The following is a 15,009-nucleotide window of genomic DNA, read 5'->3' on the forward strand; positions in this document are numbered from 1 at the left end:
CTCACGGTACTGCAAGCTAGACTCCAGCATATTCTAGCTCTTTATGAGCAGTGAATCTGCATAATTTATGGAAACAAGGGGTTAAAAAGTCACAGTTTACAGGTGGAAAATCTATGATAGTAGAATAAGCCACACCTTAGCTCATTTAGTTTAAACATCTTTGAAAAAAACATAGGTGCAAAAACAATGGGCTTCAGGTCCAAATATCATTGAGATGCCATTGTTAAGTTAGCAATGTCAGAATCTATCCTGAAGAGACCAGAATCAGGATAGTGTAATCATTAGTATTAGTGAAGGAAGTCAGAATTCCAGTAATTGTAAGAAAAATCAATGTTTATTCAGTCTTATCTTCAATTTACCATTTAGGCATAAACTACTGGAGTTCAATTAGCATAATTTATTTCAAATGTAATTCAGAACTGATATCAGGAAATTCTTCCTCAAAGAGTAATCAATATATCCCAGGGAGAGTGATGATACCAATATTTTGGAATCATTCAAGAAGCAATGTTAGAAATTTGTCTGTTTCCATGTGGTGAATTAGGATGTACCAGCGAGTTTTCTCACCTTTAGTTATCTTGTGATCTAAACGGGTTTAAAGCTTTTGTAATCTGACATTCTAGCATAGCTAACTGCTCCAAGAAATGGATATGGGTTATAAATTTTCCTTACAAGTATGTAAACATTACTTAAGCTGCCAAATACCTTCAGGTTTTTAAACTACAGTGATGTAGTGCAAATTAGAAGTAAATATCAAAGTTGAGTTGTCATCACATAATCATGTGTCTGAAGATAAATTTGGCAGAAACTTCTGAGCAGGAACTTGGTGAATTTAGGTTTGGTCCCACCTATGGTCTGATTTCTGGCAATGTTCTATTATCCTATGATCGCTTTAACGAATGAAGATAATGTTGTACCAATAATGAGAAAATGTCATTCCTCCATGGAAGTATGTATAGTACTTCAAAATATAGAATGATTTAAAACCTTACTTACTGCTATTGCTTGAACTGTAGCTAAGTACAGCTTAGCAAGATCATCAAGACTGTTGGACAGTGCTAATCCAGTTATCTGTTGGTAAAAGAGAAAGGTACTTTATTACCACTCAGTTCAAAAGTACAATTGCTGCCTTTTCTATTTCATTTTGGCATAATTAGGAAACAATGAATTTAAAAAAGGCCTTTCAAGATCTTGAAAAAAAGGTTTTCAAGATCTGTTTGTTGGAGGAAACCTTTCTTCATTTGAACAATTGTCTACCAAGTATAATTTACCAAAAACTCATTTTTTTAGATATTTACAAATTAGAGATTTTCTTCGATCTCAATTACAATCTTTTCCTTTGGGTCCTGATAAGGATTTATTAGATGTAATTTTTAATTTGGAACCTTTTCAGGATGGCTCAATATCTAATATTTACGACAGATTACTAGGGATAAGTAAGGTGCCACTAGATAAAATTAAAAACTTTTGGGAACAAGATTTGCAGATGTCAATTTCCGAGGAAACTTGGAATGAAATTTTCAAGTTAGTTAATACTTTGTCATTATGTGCTCATCATTCTCTCCTTCAGTTTAAAGTGGTCCATAGAGTTCACTTGTCTAAAGATAAATTATCCCGTTTTTATTCTGACATATCTCCTTACTGTGACAAATACAATAACGGAGTGGCTTCCTTAATTCACATGTTTTGGACATGTCAGAGTCTTAAAAAATATTGGACAGAGGTCTTTCATACTTTTTTCTGTACTTTTCAAAATAAATTTTAAACTTAATCCTTTGACTGCACTATTTGGGATTGTTGGAGATAAAGATATAACTTTGAAGACTTCTGATTTACATATTCTGGCTTTTATTCCTCTTATAGCCAGGAGAGCTGTATTGCTTAAATGGAAGGAAGTTACTCCGCCTACTCATGCTCAATGGTTACGGGATGTTATGTCATACTTGAATCTAGAGAAGATTCGCTGTTCAGTTTTTGAACCTAACCTAGACTTTCAAACCCTGTGGGGACCTTTTTTGAATTATTTTTAAAATCTCTGATTTGGGGACTAAAATGCAGATATTGGCCGACACGGTTACGTTTTTAAAACTTTTTCCTTGTTTTTTTCCATCTAACAGCTTCGGGTTTTGGTAGTGGGAGTAGATTTCTTTTTATAGTAAAATATTTCAATTTTTTCTTCCTTTATTAACTAACTACTATATGTGATTATTAATTTAGAGTATTGTAATCTAAGTACGATTTAATACAACATATTCAGTAGTATTTTTATTCTCTTTCTTGATGCATGTACTCTGTATTCTTTTTTCATGGATTCAATAAAAATATTGTAAAGAGAGAAAAAGGCCTCATCGTGCCATTGCTATTCCTTAATAATCAACATGAAATTAACCCCGAAAGGTTACCACTGGGAAGGCTTGGGTGGAAAAGATAGAGGTCAAATGCTGTATTCAATACACAGTAAAACTCTGAACATCCAACATAGTCAGCACTTTTGTGGTGCTGGACTAGCAGATTTTCTGGATGACTGAATGTTATTCCCATTAATATCCCAATGCACTTTTGATATTGATTCATAGAGTTATACAGCGCAGAAATAGACCCTTGAGCCCATGCTGACCAATTATCTATGCTAACCCTATTTGCCTGCGTTTGGCCCATAACCCTCTGAACTATTCCTGTCCAAATGTCTTTTAAATGTCATGATTGTACCCACCTCTACCAGCTCCTCTGGCAGCTCATGCCATATATCCACCATCCTCGATGTGAAAAACTTGTCCCTCAGGTCCCCTTTAAATCTTTCCCTTCTCACCTTAAACTTATGCCCTCTAGTTTTAGACTCCCCTACCCTGGGAAAAAAAAAACTGTGACCATCTTTCATAGCTATGCCCCTCATAGTTTTATAAACCTTCATAAGATCACTCCTCAGCCTCCTTCGCTCTAGGGAAAAGATTCCCGGCCTATCCAATCTCTCCTTGTAACTCAAGCCCTCCAGTCCAGGCAACCTTTCCTGCATCCTCTCTAGCTTAATCACATCCTTCCTAAAGTGTGGTGACCAGAACTGTACACAATACTCCATGTGTGGTCTCACCAATGTTTAGTACAACTGTAACATGACATCCCAACTCTTGTACTCAATGCTTCTACCGATGAAGGCAAGCATGTCATACTCCTTCTCCACCACCCGGTCTACCTATGGTTCCATTTTCAGGGAACTATGTACTTGTTCCCCAAGGTCTCTCTGTTCAACAACAACCCCCAGTGACTTGCCATTCATGTGTACATCCTGCCCTGGTTTAACTTCCCAAAATGTATCACTTCGCACTTCTCTGAGTTAAATTCCATCTGCCATTCCCTTCCCACTTTTCCAGTTGATCTACAATCTGTTGTAACCTGAGGCAACTTTCTTCACTCTGCAATTTTGGTGTCATCTGCAACCTTACTAATCATGCCTATATTCTCTTCCAAATCATTAATATTTTTTGACAAACTGGGACCCAGGTGGGTTCAATGGGAGCAGGGAACTGGCTCCCTGGTAAGTTGGAAGGGACCGTGGCAAACCTCACCTGGTGAGCCACTTGCCAACCCATCATGATTTCCAAATCGTCACATTATCAGAGTTTTACCATAAAATGGTCTCTAGGAACCTCCAAGGAGATTTCAGGAACTGTGCAATTATTTAACTATTCCACATGACTAAACACAAGTAACTAAATAATCAAAGTCTGTCTTCTTTGCTTATAGATATTCAAACTGTTTAATAAAGGCAGCATCTATCAGGGCTTTTTAAAAGTTATTTCTTGCCAAATATGTTATTTTCCTTTTTGAAAAATGTATTTAAATTTTATGTGAATGCATAATTTAAAAAAATACTTAGGATTCCGTGTTTTATAACTAAAGACTGGATAACCAATTAGATATTGTTATCCTTGCTGATGTTACCTCTTTTTAGGGTTTGATACTACTGCATATCTGAGGTCCTATCAGTGAAATCTGTCTGTTTTGGTAAATATTTACTAATTTCATTGATTTTCTGCACACATCAAATAGCAGCAGTTTTGGTGATATAGCTGCAGGAAACACATTTAATCAAAATACCGACAAGAGCGACTGTAACGTGTATTTGTGGGAAACTTGCCATTCAATTAAATAAATGGAAAATCACACTAGAGACATAACTGGGATGGGAGTTTGGCCCCTGTTGAATATCAAATCTTTAATACATTTTTAAAAAAAGATGTCACTTGCTTCTTCCCTTCTAAACTTCCTGTTTTAAACTTAGCCTGTGGGATGGGTTAAAGTCAGGCCCTTAGGCATTGGTTACCAGGAAGGGGTTTCATTTACCTGGTTTTGGTTGAGATGATGGTTTCAGGGTCTGGATCGGGTGGTGAACGGAGGTCAAGTTGATGGGGACATGGGGATCCCAAGAGACAGCTGCAGTAAGGGGCAAGATTTGACTATATGATACTGTATAACTGGCAGCCAAATGCTAGCTCTAGACTCCATGGACTAATCTCTTTGCAACCTTACTAATGCTGGAATCACCTACTGAAGGCCTGCTTCTGCAATAGTGGTTCACGTTGCTCATGGGCTTGCACATGCAAGTAAATATCTCAAAAATTGTCTAATTGTGTGTGGCATACTGTGCATGTCTGGTGACCTTCAACTGTTAGCACAATTAAGAATTTGCAGAGAGTTGTGAATGCAGTCCAGTCCATCACACAAAACAACCTCCCCTCCACTGATTCCATCAACACTTCCCACTGCCTCGGGAAAGCAGCTAAGGACCCCTCCCAAGCCTTCTCTCTTCTCCCCTCTCCTGTCAAGCAGAATATACAAAAGTTTGAAAGCATGTACCACCAGACTCAAGAGCAGCTTCTATCCCACTGTTAGCAGATTCTTGAACGGACCTGTCATATGCTAAAAGATGAACTCTTGTACTCTGGATCTCCCAAACTACCTTGTCATAGTCCTTGTACTTTATTTGTCTACCTGCATTGCACTTTTTTAAACTGCAACACTATATTTTGCATTCAGTTTTCTTTTTACTAACTCGAGATAATTATGTATGGCATGATCTGTCTTGATGGCATGCAAAACAAAAGCTTTTCATTGCATCTCAGTACATGTGACAATAATAAACCAATACATTATATTCAGATGGGCTGGAAAGAAAATTGCAAGTATAAAATTGCTGTTATTTTTCATTTAAGATTCAATTGCATTGTGCACGTGGATGTGCTTGCACAGTAAAACTACAAACTGCTGTTTTTTGCTGGGAAAAACATAAAATTATCCAGTTAGAAAAACAAAGGACTGCAGATGCTGAAACCTAGATGAAAAAACAACAAGATGCTGGAGGAACTCAGCAAGCCAGGCAGCATCCGTGGAGTAAAATAGATGGTCAACATTTCAGATCAGGACCCTTCCTCAAGACTCTTGAGGAGTACAGGGTCCTGAGGAAGGGTCCTGACCTGAAGCACTGACCATCTGTTTTTCTCCATGGATGCTGCCTGGCCTGCTGAGTTTCTCCAGCATCTTGTTTTTTTTCATAAAATAATCCAGTTACCTCTTATCTGTCCTTTTATTTTAAATGTATGCTTTATTTATAATGCTTTCTTTCAGTATTCAAGACTAGGTCATTTCTATAACAGTGAAATAAAATAAAACTATTATGTTATATTTCAGCAAATTTCCACATGCATTATTTTTAACATTCCGTAATGTAATCACCTCATCAGTCAATTCACATGTTCAAAATTAATAATGATGAAAAAAATAGAGGAACAAACTCAGAATATATTTTACATATTACACAAAATCCAGCCAAATAATCAAGTAAATCATCATCATCTTTCTTTGACTGACAGAACAATGCCTATCCATCCTCTGGCTTTTTAATACCATTTCTTCCAAAAAGGATTTTTTTAAATCCTTTTTAAAAGAATGCATTTCAGTTCATTCAGTCTTCAAGGACTGGTTTGCTCTAATGGTATGAGACAGGGAAGTTACTTGGATTGCTAAATTTTCTCACTAACAACAACACTGATCAGAAACTGAAGTGGGCAGCCACATAAATACTGTAAGTATCAGTAGTGGCTGTAGGGTGGGTATTCTGAAGTGCAGTTCACCTGCTGACTCCCTAAACCCTTTCCACTCCCTATACAACATAAATAAAGGATGCAATGGAATATTTTCTGCTTAGCTCAGTGGTTGAGGTTGTGAGCAGGATCACTCCTTCTGTGCAGTCCAGTGCTGTAAAACTATGAGTGGCTGAAGTTTTAACAGTAATTTCGAAATCTTGCCACTCAGTTGGACTTAAACTGGACTAACTGCACAATGTGAAATGCCTCGGTTGTCTGAATGGATGCATGGTTTTACAACTGGGCAATAGCAAGTTAAAACATACATATAATCCTGAGCACACAATCCTTCCTCTTTCCCCGATTTGATATGTCATTCTTCTGTCATTGCTGTTGCTGTTACATTCCTGTGTCTCTCATGCAGGATCTTTTGATGCCCCCCTACTTTGTTTTGCTTTTATTTAGATGATCCTTTACCTTGCTCTGTGGCTGACTGCTGCTTTTTCCTTTTCTACCTCCTCACAGAACTATGTTCATACTAGCTGAGTTTAACATGTTGCTTGCAATGGAATGTCTCTGAACACAATACAAAATCTAAGTTTAAATTAATCTGGTGTAGTTGTATTTCAGATACATGCAGATCTCACCTCTGAGTGAAACATTCAATATGTAGGGAATAACCAGAAGGGTGACAGAAAGCAGGAAACTACAGGCCAATAAGTCTGACATCTGGCACTGGGAAAATCAGGGAGTTCATCAAGAAGGAAACAGTAGCAAAATGTTTAGAAAATTATCATACAATCAAGCAGCATCAACATGTATTTATGATGGGAAAATAACATTTCACAAATTAACTGCAGTTCTTTGAGGATGTAATGAGCAAGATGGATAAAGGGGAACCAGTACGTACAGTGCATTTAAAGCACTAGAAGACATTCATTGATCTGTCACAAAAAAAGTAATGGCATTGGGGGTAATGGATTAACATGGATCGAGGACTGGCTAATCAACAGAAAAAAAGAGTTGAAATAAATAGCCATTTTCAGACAGCAAACTATAACTAGCATAACCGGCAGTGGGAAACGACAACGTACTACGGGGGCACAGAGGTAGAGGGCGGCAGGGAGAGGCGCAAGAAGGAGCAGGATGATCCTGAGGGGATCTGGCAAACTAGGTGCGGGCAGGTAGGGTGGGGCTCAAGAGGACTGAAAGGGAGAAGTCAGGGTATGGTTCGGGCAGATGTGAAAGGGAGAAGGCAGGATGGAGCTCAAGCGGACCTGAATGGAAAACGTCAATGTGTACGCGGACCTGAAAGGGTGACGGCCTAGCTGACCATGTAGGGTGAACAGATAGACCGAGCAGAAGAGCCACAAACCAAGGAATGAGCAACTGTAATCGGCCACAGGGTGGCACTCAAGCAGACTCAACCGTGAGAATGGATGCGGACCTCAAAGGGCGGGGGCTTGGTGGATCGCGTAGGGTGAATCAGGGACAGGGCAACTAACCAAGGAGTGCACTGCAGGTTAAGGCAGGGAGACAGAGAGGCAGGGAGAGAGGGGCAGGGTGAAGCAGAACACCATGCGGTTAAATGGAATTCGTGTGGATGGGTACAAGGGTGGCAATAGACATGCTGGGCCAAATGGCCTGTTTCTGTGCTATATGACACTGTGACTGCTACTCTGCTCCCATTTTCTCTTCAATCTCTAAAATATAAAATACCAAATAATGTTTATTGTGATCTCTTCACTTGGACCAGGATGTGCAGTTTTTCTTCAACTGGTTCAATTTTCATTTGGTAAAATTGGCTGAGATTAGACATAAAGATGGGCCCAGGAGTTCCTTACTTCCTTATTAACTTCCACATTTGTCCCATTGCCAATTTGAAGGGGGCCTATTGCTGAGCACTCAGAATATCTGCCTCATTCAGCTGGTAGGCTTTTTTTTGAAGACAATTGAGGTGCAGTGATATATATACATAATGGCAGAGCTGATCTCAGTCTGAACTTAGCATCTCCCTTTCACTTTTACAGACGATAGAAATGCAGAAAAGGTAAGTTAGGAAATAATTTTGTAGGAGTGGGATTTCTCCACTAGAAAAAAAAAGGTTCTGGGTCCATGGCAGCCTATCCTTGCAGATCCCAATCCTTCCCACCCAGAAGTTGTAGGACACCATCGTAGTCAGCAGGCGTTCTTGTGGGTAAAGGTCACCAAGCTACCTCAGGATTCCCATTTTCAATCTGCTGCCCACCTGATAAGACCTGGGCTTTGAGAAAAGGTAGGAGGGAATAGCTACATCAGCACAACATTGTGGGCTGAAGGGCCTGTCTGTGCTGTACTGTTCTACATTCTATAATGCCAGAGGGATCAGTGATGGGGCTTCAGCTATTTACAATATACATCAATGACATAGTTTAAAGGGCTGAGTATATAGTGAAATTTGCTGATGATTCAAAGACAGATGCGAATGTAAAGAGGGTATAGATTGGTAGGCAAGTGGGTAAAGTTTGGCAGATGGAATATAATGGGGAGAAGTGTGAGATTATCCACTTTGATAGGAAGAATAGAAAATCAGAATGCAGTACAAAAGAATCTGGGTGTCCTTGCATACAAAAAAACAGAACATTAGCATGCAGATACAGCAAATAATTTGAAAAGCAATTGAAATGTTGGCCTCTATTGCAAAGGAGATGGAATATAAATGTAGAGAAGTCTTGCCACAGTTATACAGAACATTGGTGAGATGATGCTACGAATCCTGTGTATAGTTTTGGTTTTCTTATACTTTCTTTGGAGGGAGTTCAAGGTTCACCAGGATGACTCCTGGAAAGAAAGAGTTATCTTTTGAGGTAGTTAAGTAGGTTAGGCCCATACTCGTTTGAGATTTTAAGAATAAAAGGTGATCTTATTAAAGGTGATCTTCTGAAGGGATTCCTCAAACGCAGGAACCTCGAAATGGAAGGCATAGTTTTAGACAAAGGGTTTGTTCAATCAAGATGGAGATGAGATGGAATTTCTTCACTCAGAGGATCATGAACCTTAGATATTAAATACCCCAGAAAACTCTAAAGGCAGAATCACTGAATATATTCAAGGCCAAGATAGGCCAATTTTTGTCCATGGCCTCCTTCCATGTTGTAGTAAGTAATAAGGTTGGATTAGCTCTGATCTTATTGAACACAGAATAGTCTCAAGAGGCCACATGGCTACTTTTGCTGCTATTTCTTAAGTTCTTAAGTTCCTAAGTTCTTAAGTTCATGTGCTGCCAGAATCAAGCTATTTGTTAAGAGACTATGACTCAACAGATGGTTCAAGCATGTGCAGCCTTGTCTTTCTCAGTAGGCCAAGCACATGAGAGGGCTCTTGACAGCAAGACTAAACAAATAAAACAAAACTAAAAAATCTAATCACATTCCTGTTGTGCTCATTGTTCTTTGAAAACTTACATTTTCACTGCTTTAAGGAAGAAAGAAACTATTACTCTCTCAATTTGCTGTTCAGAACACAAACTATATTGAAAATTTTAAAAAAACTCAGATATTCTGGATTAGCAGAAAACAATAATGAAACAGATAGCAACCTTAAGCCTAATAAATGGGAAAAGGCAGCTAATGAAGTAAAATATGTCAGCACACACTGATAAAAAGAAATTACTTCAACAAAAATCAATCAATTTGGCAGCTAGAAACACATTTTATACATTTTTTTTAGAAAACTTTGTCATTGTTTCAAACCAAAGCTGTAAAAGGCTTCTTTGTAACAGTGAAATGTACCTACCATGCCCTTTAGGGTAGAATCTGCAAAGGGAGATCTGTTACCATGGAAATCAGGCCAAACATGTAAATCAACTGTTAGCATGCCCACAGCAGAACACTTTTTAATGGACTCCAGGTGACAGTTTAAGTACATGTAGACATTTTTCCCACTAAAAGAAAAGAAAACATTCTGAAATCAACCATTTATAACTATAACATTGCTCAGTTATAAGCCAAGAATAAAAGTGGTCATTTAATTGCTGTCATTTTGGGAATAAAATTATATGAGATTTTTAAAGAGTGGGCTTATGTTTTGCATCGAAAAAAAACTTAAGTGCCCATGTTTACACTTTAAAGTCACTGGGGCACATTCAAGGCATGTATGTAAATGAAAATATGCACAAAAACTAAATATATACTCTGTGAAGCGTCTTTCCTACTGTTTCTTTTAAAATGGAGTTCAAATGTATTCAAAGTTATAGTCTTTAAATGATATCTGCTTAAGACAAATATTTCTTGCTGAAATTAAGGACTTATCCTCCAAATGATTATTCATCTTTATTCCCCTCTCAATGTCCTTAGAAGTTTAAATGTTCTATTTTTCAACAAGCAACCATCCCACACCCAACACTAACAACCAATGTATAGACACACCTTAACCAGGATTGATTAAAAGGGAACTTTATTCAGCCAGGGAGAAACAAACCAAAGATAACAGAGATTGTAAACCCAATTTATATCTTATTTCACCAGTTATGCTGTATGTTGATCTGCTTTACTCAAAAATTCTAAAGTTCACTTTGTGGAATGTGGTGTAAATGGAGGGCAAAATAATCCAAAAACATGGATAAAAGTATCCAACTTCAAGTCAACTACACTAATTGTGAACACTATGTTAAAAAAAGTTTTGTAAGTGTGGAGGCCATTGCAGGGTAACACATTTTATGATGTTGGTTAACAAAATATGTTAAATTTATTGCACAATGGAAAATAGTTAACTGCATTTTCAAGGGTACAAAATTCTGGGTACTCAGAATGTGCAAATCATTCAACTTATATTATTTCAGAGATCTCACAGTTACATATAAACCTCATATTAATCCAATTTTCACTCTATACCTATGTTCACATCACTATTGAAGGACTCCTTGTTTTTATCGCATGCTGATAATTGAAGCTTATTACTTCCAAGGATTTGCATGTTCAATTGGAAGACCTAAAATAACTGACAAGTCATGCCAAAATTTATAGCAGTTCCTGTGCCAATTTGGCAAACAAGCACAAGTACCAAATTTTCCTGCCATTTTCTGGAATGTAAAAATCATTTGAAGTCAAGGAAGCTGTGACACTTCATAGCATTTAAGCCCCTCTTTTTGCAAGAAAATTAACATTTGAAGTCATCAAATCATCAGTTATACACAATGCTTTAATGAAACTACAACAGTAGAAATTATTCAGCTTTTAATTATTTTCAATTATGAAGCCATAAAATGTACCTTTTAATTAGTCACAGATGAAATTGGTAAGAGAATTGGTAATTGGTAAATTGGTAATGCTCATTAACATAGAAGATTGAGGAAACTCAGGTATGACACAAATATTGGCAAAATTCACTTATTTCACACTTATTTGTTTACCTTCTGTGCTGGAATTAGTATTGTATTGTACATTTGTGGTGGTATATCATGGGTTTTCAAGAAATTCTGGGTCATGTGCTTTAATTTTGCTATCAATGACACAGTTCAGTTTTTCAATAGTATGTATGAAAGGTACCTTTGATAAGCCTAATATTCTTGCTGCTATAGATTCACACTCAGAAAACCAGAAACAGTTACTTTGTGCCTGTTTTCTCTGTCTTAATTGTAAGAGGTAGCATTTAAATTGATCAGATTAGAAACAGGGGGTATATCAAGAATGAAAATAAAATACGAAGATGGCAAAAAGCCATATTTTATGTGGATGCATTTGGAAATTAAGATTATCAAAGTCATTATTTCCATGTTAACTCACTCCCATGAATTGGAGTTTAATGGCACTCACAGTTCCTTTGGGAAATAAACTAACTTAGCTCTGACAGCCTATCCTCAATGAAGTTGAATTCACATACAAGAACAATGGTTGGAATTTTGGAGATACAACTTTCACAGGCCTAGGCAAGTATAGAATAGAAAAGTACTAAAAATTTAGGAATGCATAAACTACACTGACTTGATTAATAAAGATTAAAGGACTTCATTACCTATTCATGGATATGGTTTTCATGATTGATGGATTTTCTGACAGCTAAGCTGCCTCATCAGATACTTTTAAAGCACAAGATATTTTCATTGCTACTATCCTTGCTTGCATTTTGCATATATAATAACTAAAATGCACCTCATATTTCTTCTGAGATGAAACCATGCTGTGAAATATTACGTATCATTTAAATCTAATAATATAATATTGAATTATGTATTAAACTACGTATTTTAAATGGAATTTTATCAGTATTGAAATAGTAGATGAAGGAACTCTACCTGAAAACAGTAGCAGGTTTATATAATAAAAAGAGAAAATTCTGGAAATACTCAGCAGGTCAGGCAGCACCTGCCGAGAGGAAAAAGGAACAAAATCTCAGATTGATATCCTTTTGCCAGAATGAGAAAATTGTTTGAGATGGAAATATGCTAACCAATAAGAAATTAGAATCATCAGTGCCAGTTTGTTGGGCATTGAAAGTATCCTGAAAGCCTCAAATGGAGTCTGTGGCACACTTGTGCATTCATGGTGTAAATCACACAGGATAGAACATTAGTGTAGATATTAGCATATTCACATTGAAGAGGTGCCAGAAATAGGCATGACATTAATCAGCATGTAATTCATATCCGGCACTAGCTCTACAATTTGGAAGTTTGAAGTTCTCACTAACAGCTTTCCATGAAGGGGTGAATACATTTTTCACCTACAGGACGGATCATGCCACCAGCCCCCATCCCTACCTCCCTACCCTTTCAATAACTACCTCCACCTCCTAAAACCAACACCAAAGCCCCACTCACCAGCAACAACATTGTTTTGTAAAGAGATTGTCCATTAATCACCTATTAATTGATGATTTACTACTCCTGCTTATTACTATAATTCTATTTGCTGGGAGCTTTCTATAGCTGACTCAGTTGTTACAGGCTACAGGAAGGGGTGTGGCAGGTATTGATGGACTTTCTCCTGACTCCAGAGCTGCACAAACCATTTACTCTGAAACATTCCCTTGCACAGGCAGAGGGCACACAGAGTAGAATAAGCTGTTGAAACAGGCAGAAGGAGGAGGGGAAAATGCCAAACCTGCTCAAGGCATTCAGGGAGTAATTTTCTTTCATGTCCAAGTTTCACTAAAAGACATTCGAAACAAAAGCTGCTGCTTGTGCAGACACAGTTGTAACCTCAGAGCTATAAGAACCACAGCAATAAGCTTACATGCCTCGGGCTCCTTCCAAGGAGGAGCTGGATGTTATATGTAACACCTTGCTATTTGTTGTCCTGTGTTGCTCTCTATACAAGGAGAGCTGAGTACTTCTTGTTCTGGTCTGTCGGAGAGCAAGAGCTGAGAGAGCAGCCAACTCTGCTGGGACTGCCACCTCATGTTGCAACATATCAATGAATGTGTGCAGATCATCTACACCGGAACCAAGATTTCACTCCCTTACCATAGCTGGAGTGTTCTCGAATGCAATAAATCAAGCAGGTCAATGGCCAGAAGGCAGGCAGCAGTCACTATCTTCATTCTGTTGTAGTCTACTCTGCCAGCTGAACTTTGTTACTTAGTAAACCATGGGTGACTATTGGGGAACAAGGGCTTTCTGCTAATGACACAGTTGAATCCTCCACAGAATAAATGCATCATCCGTACATTGGTAGTCATCATGTCACATAAAAGCTCTGTAGCAGTTACCTTGGTGTGTAATCCTCGCAACCATAAGCACCTTGTCACTAGCTATACGGTTAGCAGCTAAAGATCTGGAGTAAGAAGAGTAAGGGAGGATGCAACCCAGCCCCTATCTTTCAGGCTGATACTTATGAATGGAGCCAAGAGGAATACCCATTTTTGCAACATTCACATTCAACATTCACCAATAATTGAACATCTTAGTTACCCTCTGCTGCTGACCATCACAATATCTGATTAGGCACAATTAAAAATAACTCACGAAGCACTGAGGCCCTAATTATACTTGGCTGGCTGCACTGGGTAGGCCACTGTGTCTGCATACCTGACACCAGCCTGCTGAAACAGAGACTCTATTCTGAGCTCTTCACAGGGAGAGGTTACGAGGTAGAGAGAAGTAAAGATTTAACAATGGGTTCAAAAAACCTCATTGAAAATATGCACATCCACTCTGATTCTTGGGGATCCTGGTCCTTGATGACTCAGAGTGGAGAAGAAGCATTTGGGATGGTATTGAAAACCTCAAGTAAATGCATTGGGAGCACATGGAAGACCAATGCAGACAGCAGAAGGAGTGCTCACCTCACAAACTATCCACCCAACTACCCCACAAGATCTGAGTGGAAGCAAGTTATCTTCAATCTGTAAGGACAGTCTAAGAAAAAGAGTCAAAAAAGGTGGCTGTAAAGCTTTAAAAAATTAAGGAGGGAGGAAGAAAGGAAACAGGAAACTGCCAACCTGTTAGTCTGACATAGAACATAGAACAGTACTGCACAGGAACAGACCCTTCGGCCCACAATATTGCGCTGAATCAATTACATTAATAATAAAATGCCCAACTAAACTAATCCCTTCTGCCTACACAATGTCCATTTCCTACCATTTCCCTCACATTCACGTGCCTATCTTATTCTTGAACGCCCCTATCGTATTTGCCTCCACCACCGCCCCAGGCAGTGCATTCCAGACACCCATCACTCTCTGGGTAAAAAAACTTGCCCCACATATCTCCTTTGAACTTACCCTTATCACCTTAAATGCATGCCCTCTGGTATTAGACATTTCAACCCTGGGGGAAAGATACTGGCTGACTATCAATGCCTCTCATAATCTTATAAACCTCTATCAGATCTCCCCTCAGCCTCCGCTGCTCTAGAGAGAACAACCCACGTTTGTCCAACCTATCCTCATAGCACCAGCCCTCTGATCCAGGAAGCATCTTGGTAAACCTCTTCTGCACCCTCTCCAA

The 15,009-nt window shown here is 38.3% G+C and overlaps 1 protein-coding gene across 5 annotated transcripts in view; it reads right to left on the reverse strand.

The window, feature by feature from the left end:
• fggy (FGGY carbohydrate kinase domain containing) overlaps positions 1 to 15,009 on the reverse strand; it is a 175,191-nt gene that overhangs the window by 56,074 nt on the left and 104,108 nt on the right. For all 5 annotated transcript variants that reach the window (XM_052011828.1, XM_052011823.1, XM_052011824.1 and 2 more), the window contains 2 exons: positions 9,855 to 10,002; positions 997 to 1,071 (listed from right to left, as the gene is read on the reverse strand). In XM_052011828.1, the coding sequence (XP_051867788.1) occupies positions 997 to 1,071; positions 9,855 to 10,002 (223 nt within the window). The remainder of the gene's footprint in view (positions 1 to 996; positions 1,072 to 9,854; positions 10,003 to 15,009) is intronic.

This window comes from Pristis pectinata, chromosome 3 (assembly GCF_009764475.1).
Source record: "Pristis pectinata isolate sPriPec2 chromosome 3, sPriPec2.1.pri, whole genome shotgun sequence".
Lineage (NCBI taxonomy): Eukaryota > Metazoa > Chordata > Chondrichthyes > Rhinopristiformes > Pristidae > Pristis > Pristis pectinata.